Source organism: Gorilla gorilla, chromosome 8 (assembly GCF_029281585.2).
Source record: "Gorilla gorilla gorilla isolate KB3781 chromosome 8, NHGRI_mGorGor1-v2.1_pri, whole genome shotgun sequence".
In the NCBI taxonomy this organism is placed as follows: domain Eukaryota; kingdom Metazoa; phylum Chordata; class Mammalia; order Primates; family Hominidae; genus Gorilla; species Gorilla gorilla.
In genome coordinates, this window is record NC_073232.2 from 14,750,654 (window position 1) to 14,764,358 (window position 13,705).

General features: G+C 40.6%; 1 protein-coding gene across 3 annotated transcripts in view; it reads right to left on the bottom strand.

Annotated features, from left to right (window-relative positions):
- Nucleotides 1–13,705, bottom strand: part of GDI2 (GDP dissociation inhibitor 2) — a 48,482-nt gene that overhangs the window by 25,916 nt on the left and 8,861 nt on the right. For 2 of the 3 annotated variants that reach the window (XM_004049020.5, XM_055353152.2), the window contains exons 2-4: nucleotides 9,362–9,469; nucleotides 5,539–5,638; nucleotides 3,662–3,796 (exon numbers count right to left, since the gene is read on the bottom strand). In XM_004049020.5, coding sequence (XP_004049068.1) covers nucleotides 3,662–3,796; nucleotides 5,539–5,638; nucleotides 9,362–9,469 — 343 coding nt within the window. The remainder of the gene's footprint in view (nucleotides 1–3,661; nucleotides 3,797–5,538; nucleotides 5,639–9,361; nucleotides 9,470–13,705) is intronic. The other variant, XM_055353153.2, reaches the window with a different exon arrangement.

Consider the following 13,705-nt stretch of genomic DNA (forward strand, 5'->3'; position numbering starts at 1 on the left):
CCCAGCTACTCAGGAGGCTAAGGCAGGAGGACCACTTGAGCCCAGGAGGTCAAGGCTACACTGAGCCATGATCATGCCACTGCACTCCAGCCAGAGCAAGAGTGAGACCCTGTTTCAAAAAAATAAATACATAAAATAATAAATGTTCTGGGGCCGGGCACAGTGGCTCACACCTGTAACCCCAGCACTTTGGGAGGCCAAGGTGGGCAGATCACTTGAGGCTAGGAGTTTAAGACCAGCCTGGCCAACATGGCGAAACCTGATCTCTACTAAAACATACAAAAATTATGGCCAGGCACAGTGGTTCACGCCTGTAATCCCAGGTGTTTGGGAGGCCAAGGCGGACGGATCATCTGAGGTCGGGAGTTTGAGACCAGCCTGACCAACATGGAGAAACCCCGTCTCTACTAAAAATACAAAATTAGCCAGGCGTGGTGGTGCATGCCTGTAATCCCAACTACTCGGGAGGCTGAGACAGGAGAATTGCTTGAACCCAGGAGGCGGAGGTTGCAGTGAGCACACCATTGCACTCCAGCCTGGGCAACAAGAGCGAAACTCTGTCTCAAAAAAAAAAGAAAAAAAAAAAAAATTAGCCGGGTGTGGTGGCGTGCGCCTGTAATCCCAGCTACTCAGGAGGCTGAGGCAGGAGAATTGCTTCAACTCAGGAGACAGAGGTTGCAGTGAGCCAAAATTGTGCCACCGCACTCTAGCCTGGGGGACAAAGAAAAAAACAGTCCTGTTTACACTGAATGAGCAGAAAACATCTGGGATACTGTCTCTGGTCTGGCTGCCATATTATATATAGGATCTTGACTAATTAGAGAATTTCCAAGGAGTGGCCAAGAGATCTAGATAGCATATCATATGAGCAACAACTAAGGAGACTCAAGTATTTACTTTGGAAAAAAAAGAATTAGAAGGTATGTAATCATTGTTAAAATATCTAAAAAGCAATATATTAATAGCTTTATATACCGTAAGAATATAGTATTTCTTGTGGTTAAGAGTGTGGGATTCTAAAGTCAGAAAGACCTGGCTCCAAACCAGTTACTAGCTATACTACTTTGTGCTTTCCTTTTATACCTCAGCTTTCCCATCTGTAAAATAAAAAATAGTAATAGCACCTGCATCTCACACGATTGCAGTGAAGAACTATGTAAAGTTAGATAATACACATGAAGTACTTAATACATATATGCCTAGCATGTAAGTGCTCAAAAAACTGAGTTCTTATTAAAATTATAAAACAACTTGTTCTTATCCACCCATCTCTTGAACTTTGCCACCTCTCCACCTTTCCTTACCCCATTCCTTCATTCTGCCTAGAATTTTCTTGCCTGCAACTCAAGATTTCAAAATCCTTTCCATTAATATAAGGAGATGCTGATAAGGTAGTGATTTGGTCAAAATGCATAAAAGTGTTTACTAAAACAAGTGATTTCTACTGTACATAAATTATACCTCAATAAACTTAGCCTTAAAAATATATACAGAAGCATATGCGCTTATTCAAAAAAAAAAAAAAAAACAGAAGAAGGATAAGCCAGAAAATGATTACCTAACAGGTCAGAAAGAATGGAAGTAGAAAAGTAAGAATGCGACCAAGACTCGAAATATACCTTTTAACTTTCAAGCTCTGTAAATGTTTTATATATCTGAAAAAATCAGAGAAAATAAAACTGCCAAAAGATAATTTCTATTAGATGAAGGAGGTAACTGAAGCTTTAATATAAGTAAGAGCTCCAAGAAAGAAAATGTAAAAGAAAGAACCCACGACCTTTGTCCAAAAAAAAAAATTCTATTTCTTATTTTTATCTAAAAAAAATTTTGAGACAGGGTCCCCCTCTGTCACCCAGGTTGGAGTGCAGTGACGCAATCACAGCTCACTGCAGCTTTGATTTCCTGGACTCAAGCGATCCTCCTGCCTCAGCCTCCACAATACCTGGGACTACAGTAATGTACCACCACATCTGGCTAATTTTCTTATTTTCTGAAGAGACAGGGTCCTGCTATGTTGCCCAGGCTGGTCTTCAACTCCTGGCCTAAATCAATCCTCCTACCACGGCCTCCCAAAGCAATGGGATCACAAGCGTGAGCCACTACACCACACCACTGTTAAAAAGGATTCTATTCAAACTCAAACTCCTACTTCTATGAAGATACTTTATTTGGATTAAATTTTCATAGTCATTTAAAAGATTTAAAATAATTTCGAACCCATGATTACACTACTAACTACCCCCAACAGAATGAGAAACTGTTCCTTCCCTTCCCCAATTATCAATCCTAACCTAGCCCTGATTCTTTGCAGTATTTTTTACTTTCTGGCTATGTCTTTAATATTTTATACCCAATATTTTCTCCCCTAATCAGAAGTAATAGAGGAAACTGCCAAAATAATTCAAATTAGGTTTATAGATGAGAAAACTTTTCAGTGCTCATGCCAAAATAATTATGAGAGAACTTAGGAGCACTTTCCCTCTTCTAAGTTCCTAGAGCCCTCACCTACCCTTAGTTATACAAATTTATCCTTCTCCAAACTGCTCCATACAAGGACTAAAACATCTTGAAGAACAAAAAGGTCTTTTCTGGAGTGTTTGCTATTTAAGAGAGACACTGAAATAGGAAATGTTAACCAGAACTCTTTGGTGAGGCAACAGAGGAAATAATGTTGGGCAGAGAATAAGATCACTCCAAGGCTGGGCGCGGTGGCTCATGCCTGTAATCTCAGCACTTTGCGAGGCCAAGGCAGGTGAAACACCTGAGGTCAGGAGTTCAAGACCAGCCTGGCCGACATGGTGAAACACCATCTCTACTAAAAATACAAAAATTAGCTGGGAGTGTTGGTACATGCCTATAGTCCCAGCTACTCAGGAGGCTGAGGCAGGAGAATCGCTTGAACCTGGGAGGTAGAGGTTGCAGTGAGCCTCTGAGATCGCGCCATCACACTCCAGCCTGGGTGACAGAGCGAGACTCTGTCTTTAAAAGAAAAAATATATATATATATAAAAAACACACCAGGAGTTCCTAAAATCAAAGATATTGGGAATTACTAACAAGACCAATTAGAAGATGAGCATCATCAGAATGAGTACTTCTCCTGTTGGCACGTTGGGTAATATAGCGTAGGGTAAGCTTAGTAACATGATTAAGCACTGGGGCTCTGGAGCCACACTACCAGCATTTCACTTCCAACCCAGCTACTTATCCCAGCTACTTATTACCTATGCAATTTTAGGCCTGAGTTTCATCACCTATAAAATGGAAACCCTATGTCATAGAGATGTTTCAGAAGTCAAATAAGAAAACGATATGGAGTGTTCAGTACAGAGCCTTTAGGCACAGGAAATACTCAACAGAAAGCATAGCTATTACGAATTACTGTGAAAAGAACACTATTAACCCTAGATAAGCTCAGATCCACCAGCCACAAGGTACATGATCTACAGATGATCATTTAAACTCTAAGCTTCAAATGGGTAGGAATTTTTGAACATTTTGTTCACTGATGTGTTCCCAACTGCCTAGAACAGTGTCTGGCACATGATAGACATTCAATAAGTATTTGTTGACTGGGTCCTCTCTAAGACTCTCTTCCAGTATAAAATCTCATTATTCTGAGAAAATAAAACTAGTTACTAGAGAAAATAAAACTACTTACTAGATGCCAGGGCTTCTGCTTCAGTGGAAGGAACCTTGTAGATTTTTCCACCCTTATAGACAAAGCTCCCTTCAGTCACTTTAAAATCCAGATAGCGAGTTACCTCTGTATAAAGCAGCATCTTAACCAGCTGACCTAGAAAAGTCACATAATTCAAACTATAACTTAAGTCTATAAACTATAAAGAACATTTACTAATACTAACAGCTTCTAAAATTTTTTCTAACGATGTTCAATAACTCCAACAAAATCATTTTTTTTTGAGACACATTCTCCCTCTGTTGCCCAGGCTACAGTGCAGTGGCACAATCACGAGCTCACTGCAACCTCAGCCTCCTGGGCTCATGCAAGCTTCCAGCCTGACGCTCCTGAGTACCTGGCACCACTATGCCTGGCTAATTTTTTTTTGTATTGTTTTGTAGAGACAGGGTTTTGCTGTGTTGCCCAGGCTGGTCTCAAACTCCTAAGCTCAAACAATCCACCCACCTTGGCCTCCCAAAGTGCTGGGATTATAGGCACGAGGCACCGTGCCTGGCCCAAAATAACCTCCAAAGCTGTATTTTAAATAGGACAACCAGAATGCAAACTTATTGCACTGCATATTACACGTTTTTGTTATTTTTTATCTTTTTTTCCTACTCAAGGTTGAATACATAGGTTTTTTTAATGTTACAACTTAAAGGTTAATAATTCTATCAACTTGCTTTTGCAAAAGCAATGAAAAATTTATTAGAGATATGAGGTTTGGAATTATAGTATTATTGGCCAGGCACAGGTGGCTCACACCTGTAATCCCAGCACTTTGGGAGGCCAAGGAGGGAGGATTGTTTGAGCCCAAGAGTCCAAGACCAACCCACACAACACAGTGAGACCTCATCGCTACCATAATACAAAAAAATTAGCCAGGTGTGGTGGAACACCCAGGTGTGGTGGGACACTGAAGTGAGAGGATCACTTGAACCTACAAGTCAAGGCTGCAGTAAGCTATGATTGCAGCACGACACTCCAGCCTGGGTGACAGAGTGAAACCCCTGTCTCTAAAAAAAATTAATAAAAACAAACAATAGAATATAAACTCAAACAAGGAAAAAGGATAGCAGATGCTTTATTTCATGTGCACAAACAGACCTATAACCAAAAATTTAGTTCTTCAATGTCATCTCAGAAAAAAGTACTAATATTACAGCAATTTAAAAAAATACTTAGCCTGTAATCACAGTACTTGGGAGGCTGAGGCGAGCAGATCACTTGATGTCAGGAGTTCAAGACCAGCCTGGCCAACACGGTAAAACCCCGTCTCTACTAAAAATACAAAAATTAGCTGGGCGTGGTGGCACGCACCTGTAATCCCAGCTACTCGGGAGGCTGAGGCAGGAGAATTGCTTGAACCAGAAGGCGGAGGTTGTATTGAGCCAAGATCATGCCACTGCACTCCAGCCTGGGTGACAGAGCGAGACTCCGTCTCAAAAAAAAAAAAAAAAAGAAAACTTAGATCCTCTAAAATTAAAAAAATGTGAAAATTTTAAAACCCTACAAACTAGAAAAACATTAAAATAATGCGGTTTCAAAAGGCCCAGTTATTTAAGACTGTCATAAGCATCAACAGGTAAGTCTGTGCCAAAGGCTTACAATCTTGTTATGTATTATGCCACAGCATCATTTGTTTCTAGAGAACCAATTACTAGTAAGTCACAACCCCTTCCTTCCTTTCCTAACTTATTGACTCCAGACATCTAATGGACTATGTTACTCACCATGCTGTTTCATTCAACAAAATCCAGTTCCTCATACCCAGAATAGTACTCTGTCAAAAGTTAGTTTTGATATTAAAATTGCAATCAAAGTACTGTCATAAATTTAAGTTAGAAATTCTTTACCATTAGCCATAAGGAACTTGGGAATCAAGTCAACATTCCAGTCTCTTCCTCTCCCCATTGACTCGGGTGGTGATCCTGGTATTTTAAATCTTTTGTATAACTAAAAGCAAGGAAAAACATAGCCATAATGTCAACAAAATTTAATTTTTTATTACAATACGTACATATTTTTTATTAAGTGCTTTTAGTATAACTAAACACCACCATGCTAGTAAAGTATAAGGGCATTTCATCTTTTATCAGATAAAATTTTTAGCAAGGTCCAATATATATGTAAATTAATTACTAAACTCATAAATGTTAAAATTAACAAATATGGCAGAAGTAAGGTTTTTCACTAGCAGAAAAGAAAGAATATAAAACAAGGCCAGACGCAATGGCTCATGCCTGTAATCCCAGCACTTTGTAATCCATAAGGCGGGTGGATCCCTTGAGGTCAGGAGTTTGAGACCAGCCTGACGAACATAGTGAAACCCCGTCTCTACTAAAAATACAAAAATTGGCCAAGCACGGTGGCTCATGCCTGTAATCCCAAACACTTTGGGAGACCGGGGCGGGTGGATTAAGAGGTCAGGAGTACAAGACCAGCCAGGCCAAGATGGTGAAACCCCATCTCTACTGAAAATACAAAAATTAGCCAGGTATGGTGGCAGACGCCTGTAATCCCAGCTACTCGGGAGGCTGAGGCAGGAGAATCGTTTCAACATGAGAGGCAGAGGTTGCAGTGAGCCGAGATAGCACGACTGCACTCCAGCCTAGTGACAGAGTGAGACTCCATCTCAAAAAAAAAAAAAAAAAAAAAAATTAGCGGGGTGTGGTGCGTGCCTGTAAGCCCAGCTACTCGAGAGGCTGAGGCAGGAGAATCACATGAATCTGGGAGGTGGAGGTTGCAGTGAGCTGGGATGGCACCACTGTACTCCAGCCTGAGTGACAAAACAAGACTCCATCTCAAGAAATAAATAAGTAAAACAAGATTATTTGTCAATGACACTGTACAGTTCTCTATACGGACTGTATATGCAGAACTAGGGTGTCACTGACAAACAGCAATCATCTAAATTCATTCTCTCCAAATCAAAAGCTATCAAAGGCTTAATTTTGCTTTTGTATTATGTAAGGAATTCAAAATAAACCTGAGATTCTTCCTAATCAGAAAAGATAATTAAAATTAGTTCTAGTTCATTTATAATTTTTGAGCTTTACTGAGGTATAACTGATACATAAAGAACTGCCTACTTCCTGCATACATTTTGGTGAGTCTAGACACAAGGTACACCCATAACATCACCATAAGGTACCAATCATATCCATCACCTCCAAAATTGTCCTTTTGTTCTTTTATGATGTTTTGTGGTAAGAATACTCAAATTAATTTATAATTCACATGAATTGAAATGAAGCTCAGATTTCAAAAAGCTTATAAAGCTAGAGAACAGTCACTTGAGCCTACAGTAGGAGTCACATGAATCCTAATGCTAAGGTGGAACAGAATAAGCAAAATTAGTAAGTATTTATTCAATAAAAATTCTGGCTGGGTGCGGTGGCTCATGCCTGTAATTCCAGCACTTTGTGAGGCCAAGGCAGGCAGATCACCTGAGACCAGGAGTTCGAGACCAGCCTGATCAACATGGTGAAACCCCACCTCTACCAGAAATACAAAAAATTAGCCAGACGTGATGATGTACACCTGTAATTCCAGCTACTCGGGAGGCTGAGGCACGAGAATCGTTTGAGCCTAGGACGTGGAGGTTGCAGTGAGCTAAGATCGTGCCACTGCACTGCAGCCTGGGTGACAGAGAAAGACTCCATCTCAAAAAAAAAAAAGGAAAAAATTCATGACTCCCTCAATACATCTGGGGAGAAAAAAAAGAAAAGAAATCTTACTCATTGTATTGAAGATCAGCTAAGAAATATACTAGGCCAGGCACAGAGGCTCACACCTGTAATCACAGCACTTTGGAAGGCCAAGGCAGGCAGATCACTTGAGGAGTTTGAGACCAGCATGGCCAACAAGAAGAAATCCCCATCTCTACTAAAAATACAAAAAATTAGCCAGGCATGGTGGTCCACACCTGTAATCCCAGCTACTCAGAAGGCTGAGGCATGAAAATCACTTGAACCCAAGAGATGGAGGTTGCAGTGAGCCGAGACTGCACCACTACACTCCAGCTTGGACAACAGAGCAAGACTGTCTCAAAAAAATAAAAATAAAAATAAAATAAAACAAAATTAAGAAAAGAAAAAAATTGTGAGGAGATTTGTAGATTAAGAAAATAAGGAGGTGCCCAGGCATGGTGGCTCTCACCTATAATCCCAACACTTTGGGAAACCAAGGTAGGAGGATCACTTGAGGCCAGGAGTTTGAGACCAGCCTGGGCAACACAGAGAGACCCCATCTCTACAAAAAATAAAATAAGCCAGGCAGGTGGTATGTATCTTTAGCCCCGCTACTTAGGAGGCTGATACAGGAGGATCGCTTGAGCCCAGGAGTTCAAGGCTACAGCAAGCTACGATCGCACTGCTGCACTTCAGCCTGGGCAACAGGGCAAGACCCTGTCTCTTAAAAACAAACAACAACAACAAAGAACAAAGCGCTCGGGCATGGTGGCTCATGCCTGTAATCCCAGCAGTTTGGGAGGTCAAGGCAGACAGATCACATGAGGTCAGGGGTTCCAGACCAGCCTGGCCATCACGGTGGAACCCCGTCTCTACTAAAAACACAAAAATTAGCCAGGCATGGTGGTGCATGCCTTTAATCCCAGCTACTTGGGAGGCTGAGGCAGAAGAATCACCTGAACCCAGAAGGTGGAAGCCATAGGGAGCCGAGACTGTGCCACTGCACTCCAGCCTGGGCGGCAGAGCAAGATTCTGTCTCCAGAAAAATAAATAAATAAGAGAATAAAGAGAAAATTATACCAAATACAAACAGCTACATAAGAGATTACTGGGATCACTGGGAAATTTGAATATGGTTCTGGATATGATATAATGGTATTATGCTTATGCAGGAGAATGTTATTCTTAGCAGATGAATGCTGAAATATTTTGCTCAAGCCTCATGATGTCTTATCACTTTCAATGGATCAAAACCAGTAACAAAAAAAGAGACATGAAAAAAATACAGCAAACTTTAACTGCTGAACTCTGATGGAAGATTTTTATATACATCATATTATTCTTTAAACTTTTCGGTATTACTGAATATAGAAAAAAATCCTTTTTGGTAAGTATTGTCTAATAAGTCACTGATTAAAGTCATTGATGATATCTATCTCCCATAAAACACAGTACACATCATATCCATATATGTAGGTGTTCAACAAACCTCACGCAGAAAAACAATCAATATATTAAAACACACTGTGGAAATGCTGTGTCCACATTCAAAAAAAGTAGGAAACAAGGCAGTATAGCAAAAGGAACTAAGCTTTGCAGTCATGTAACTTGGGTTTACAACCCATCTCAGACTTTAACCCCACAGAGACTATGTTAAATGGAGATTAAAAAAAAAATCTTTGAGGGACTGAGAAAATAAATAAAGCCATGAGGAAAGCACTGGACTTGCGCTGGCACATCAGATGATCCTCTACCCTCCCTTCCTAGACTATACTCTGTTAACGCTAAGAGACAACTGCTCCACATAGCAACAAAAGTCAAAATGTAAATTTCTATGAGCTTCAAACCAGAAGCTCCTGAAAAACAGTGCTCCAGATATTCCATTTAACAAAACAAAATTAAGACCATCTCTAAGGAATAAGGTAGAGATTCACAAGTGAAATACTCACAAAGTGTGAAAGGCGTATGAAATTTGACTAACACTTACATCTTCCAATGGTGTTATAGATGCACTCTCTCCTCCATAGTAAGGGTTTCGATCCATATGAAGAACTTTCTTGCCATTCACTGACATTATACCTGACAGGATACATTCCTATAGAAAAAGCATAGTACCTTGAAAAGAAAGTTCTACAGCATATTTAAAACAGATCATTTTTTTCAAGCCTGCCATTACACATTCTCTTAGTAATTACACTTATATTCATGCAACATGACATAATTTATGAAGAAAGCCCTTAAGAAACCAGGGGTCCAGGTGTGGTCTGTGGGCCCCTGTGCATCCGAAGATTAAAACTGTTTCATAATAACACTAAGACATTAGTCACCTTTTAATTTTTTTATTTTTTGAGATAGAGTTTAACTCTTCTTGCCCAGGCAGGAGTGCAATGGCACAATCTCAGTTCACTGCAACCTCCGCCTCCAGGATTCAAGCAGTTCTCCTGCCTCAGCCTCTTGAGTAGGTGGGATTACAGGTGCCCGCCACCACACCCGGCTAATTTTTTGTATTTTTAGCAGAGACAGGGTTTCACCATGTTGGCCAGGCTGGTCTTGAACTCCTGACCTCAGGTGATACTCCCGCCTCAGCCTCCCAAAGTGCTGGGATTACAGGCGTAAGCCATCGTGCCCAGCCTAGTCACCTTTTCAGTGTTGACACTTCCACTGATGATGTAAAATCAATGGTGGATAAAACAAATTAAGACAGGGCTCTAAACTATACTAGTCATCATCACATTCTTCAACTCCAGGCATTCATTTAAGGATGTCCTTGATGGGGTGGGCACAGTGGCTCACGCCTGTAATCCCAGCACTTTGGGAAGCCTGGGGAGGTGGATCACCTGACGTCAGGAGAGCAAGACCAGCCTGACCAACATGGAGAAACCCCATCTCTAGTAAAAATACAAAATCAGCCGGGCATGGTGGCACATGCCTGTAATCCTAGCTATTCAAGAGGCCAAGGCAGGTGAATTGCTTGAACCTGGGAGGCAGAGGTTGTGGTGAACCAAGATCACACCACTGCACTCCAGTCTGGGTAACAAGAGCTAAACTCCATCTCAAGAACAAAAAAAAAAAAAAAAAGGATGTCCTTGATAAAAGCATTAAAAAGTAACTTTATTGGCCAGGCATGGTGGCTCACACCTGCAATCTCAGCACTTCGGGAGGCCGAGGTGGATGTAATGCTTGAGCCCAGGAATTTCAGACCAACCTGGGCAACATGGTGAAACCCTGTCTCTACTAAATACACAAAAATTAGCAGGGCATGGTGGTGCATGCCTGTAATTCCAGCAACTCAGGAGGCTGAGGCAGAACTGCTTGAACCTAGGAGGCAGAGGCTGCTGTAGGCTGAGACCACGCCACTGCACTCCAGCCTGGGTGACAGAGCAAGACTGAGTAGCAAAAAAAATTAACTTTATTAAACATATACCCTTCAATAGTCATCTTTTAAACATTGTGTGTGAAAAAATGGGAAGAATACAGACAGCACTTTAGCTCAGGGAAAACCTGTGTCACTGATCTGTAAGCTGAACTAGCCGCTTTTTTTTATGAATAATCATTTTTATTTGAAAGAACTGACCAACAAACTATGATTATTCAGATTTAGGTATCTGACATTTTCTCAAAGAAAACCTAAAGGAAAATAACTGACACGTGCTGCCAATAAGTCAAATTTTAAATGAAAATTAGAATTACCGAAAACTTGGCCGGGCACATCTGCTCACACCTGTAATCCCAGCACTTTGAGAGGCCAAGGCGGGTGGATCACAAGGTCAGGAGATTGAGACCATCCTGGCCAACATGGTGAAACCCCATCTCTACTAAAAATACAAAACTTAGCTGGGCGTGGTGGCGCACGCCTGTAATCCCAGCTACTCGGGAGGCTGAGGCAGGAGAATCGCTTGAACCAGGGAGTTGGAGGCTGCAGTGAGCCGAGATCGCGCCACTGCACTCCAGCCTGGTGTCAGAGCAAGACTCCATCTCAAAAAAAAAAAAAAAAAAGGAATTATGGAAAACTTAGAACTACCACCATGGGCACACGTCAGGTTCCCCAATACATGCAGAACTTTTCTAACATTATCAGTGACAATACTAACAAATATGATTTTTTGATAATGTAAAATGAAAAGTGTCAACATTAAGATCCGCTTTACTCAGAGTAAACCTTGTTTTCCAAATAACGGGTGAATGAAATTACAAAATCACACAGGAGGAAAAAAGAGGAATTTAAAGTGCAAGCTAGATCAGTGGGTGTTAATGTATCAGAATATAAAACATTCATTAATGTGGCTTCAGATTTCATACTGCAATCTCTTAAAACCTACCACTTGTGCTTTTGTGTAAACCAAAGAATATCTACAATAACCTGAAAGGCTATATTTAATTACTCCCCCCTTTTCCAATTACATGTCTGTGTGAGACCTGTTTTCATATACTTCAGCCTAGACAATATATCGCAACAGAACTGAACACAGAAGCATGTATGTGAATTCAGTTTTATTAAGCCAAACATTAAAGGATTTGCAGAAAACGTGAAATATTGATAGTCTTCTCACAATTTTGTTTTAGAAAATATACTCAGTCAGATGGCTAAAGCCCAGGAGTTGGATGGAGACCAGTCTGGGCAACAGGGCAAAACCCTATCTCTGCAAAAAATACAAAAATTAGCTGGGTGTGGTGGTGAGCACCTGTAGTCCCTGCTACTCAAGAGGCTGAGAGGTGGGAGGATTACTTGAACCCATGAGGGCAAAGGTGCAGTGAGCCATGTTAAGGCCACTGCACTTCAGCCTGGGTGACAAAGTGAGATCCTATCTCAATAACAAAAAAGTACATATACAGTTAAAATTGTTATACATGTTAACATGTAATCGGTTTATTATTTGTCAGTGATTTATTTGTTCCTCCATTTCTAATACGATAAATATCAATAGCTACAACCTTTATAAACAAAAGCTCAAGGTCCTGAATTTTTTAGCACGTGAACAGATCCTGAGACTAAAAAGTTTGAAAACTAGAGCCCTAAGCAAAGCATATAGGACAACCACCAATAAATTGACCATCAACCGAAAAGTATAAATGACCACTCTCAGGAAAAAGATAAAGCAAGCATGAATACACTACGACAAACCAAATTAAGAAGAGGGAAAAAAATAATACAATTAATGTGAAGAAACACAGAGATGGGGCATATAATCACTCAAAAAGGGTTTTGGTGATCAGTGCTTTATTTCTTAAAGAGACAAAGGAAATTCCACGTATCTTTATAAATCTTTAATATTTCTCAAATTTATCCAAAGGACCCTAGATGTCAAAGAACAATCTTATTCTCTACAAGTCTATTTGACTTTGAAACCCGTATTTTTAAAATTCACACAAATTTCAAGTTTTCTTCCATAATGTATCTATTCATTTAGTATTTTTTAAATGTCTTAAATTATTTACCATGAGGTTCAAATTTCACTATAGGAGTGTGAATCATTTTTTCTTTTTCTTTTTTTTTAATTGAGATAGGAGTCTCACCCTGTCGCCCAGACTGGAGTGCAGTGGTGCGATCTTGGCTCAATGCAACCTTCGCCTCCCAGGTTCAAGCTATTCTCCTGTCTCAGCCTCCTAAGTAGCTGGGATTACAGGCATGCACCATCACGCCTGGCTAATTTTTGTATTTTTAGTAGAGATGGGGTTTCACCATGTTGGCCAGGTTGGTCTTGAACTCCTGGCCTCAAGTGATCTGCCCACCTTGGCCTCCCAAAGTGCTGGGATTACAGGCATGAACCACTACGCCCAGCCTGAATCATTCTTTCTTTAGCTGAAGAAACAAAACATTCTGAGCACTCCAGAAGGCCCTCATGCCGTATTCCAATCATAACCACCACCATCCCCCAGCACTCTCATAATTTCTAATAGCAAAGATTTGTTCTGCCCGCTTCTGAACTCTAAAAATCTAATCATGTGTATTAACTTTCTGCGTCTGACATTATGCAACATGTTTTAAGATTCTTTCATGTTTCGTGTGTGGTCTATTTATTCTCATTGCTATAGAGCAAAGGTCCCCAGAGATGAGACAAATCCAGCCTGAAGGCTATTTCTGTGAAGTTTTATTGGTAAATACCCATATCTGTTCATGTACATACTGTTTATGGCTGTTTTCCCAGTACCACAGCAGAGTTGGGCAGCTGTGACAGAGACCAGAAAGTCTACGTAACCTAAAATATTTACTATCTGGAGCTTTTTTTTTTTTAAAGACAGAGTTTCTCTCTTGTTGCCCAGGCTGGAGTGCAATGGCACGATCTCAGCTCACCACAACCTCTGCCTCCTGGGTTCAAGCGATTCTCCTGCC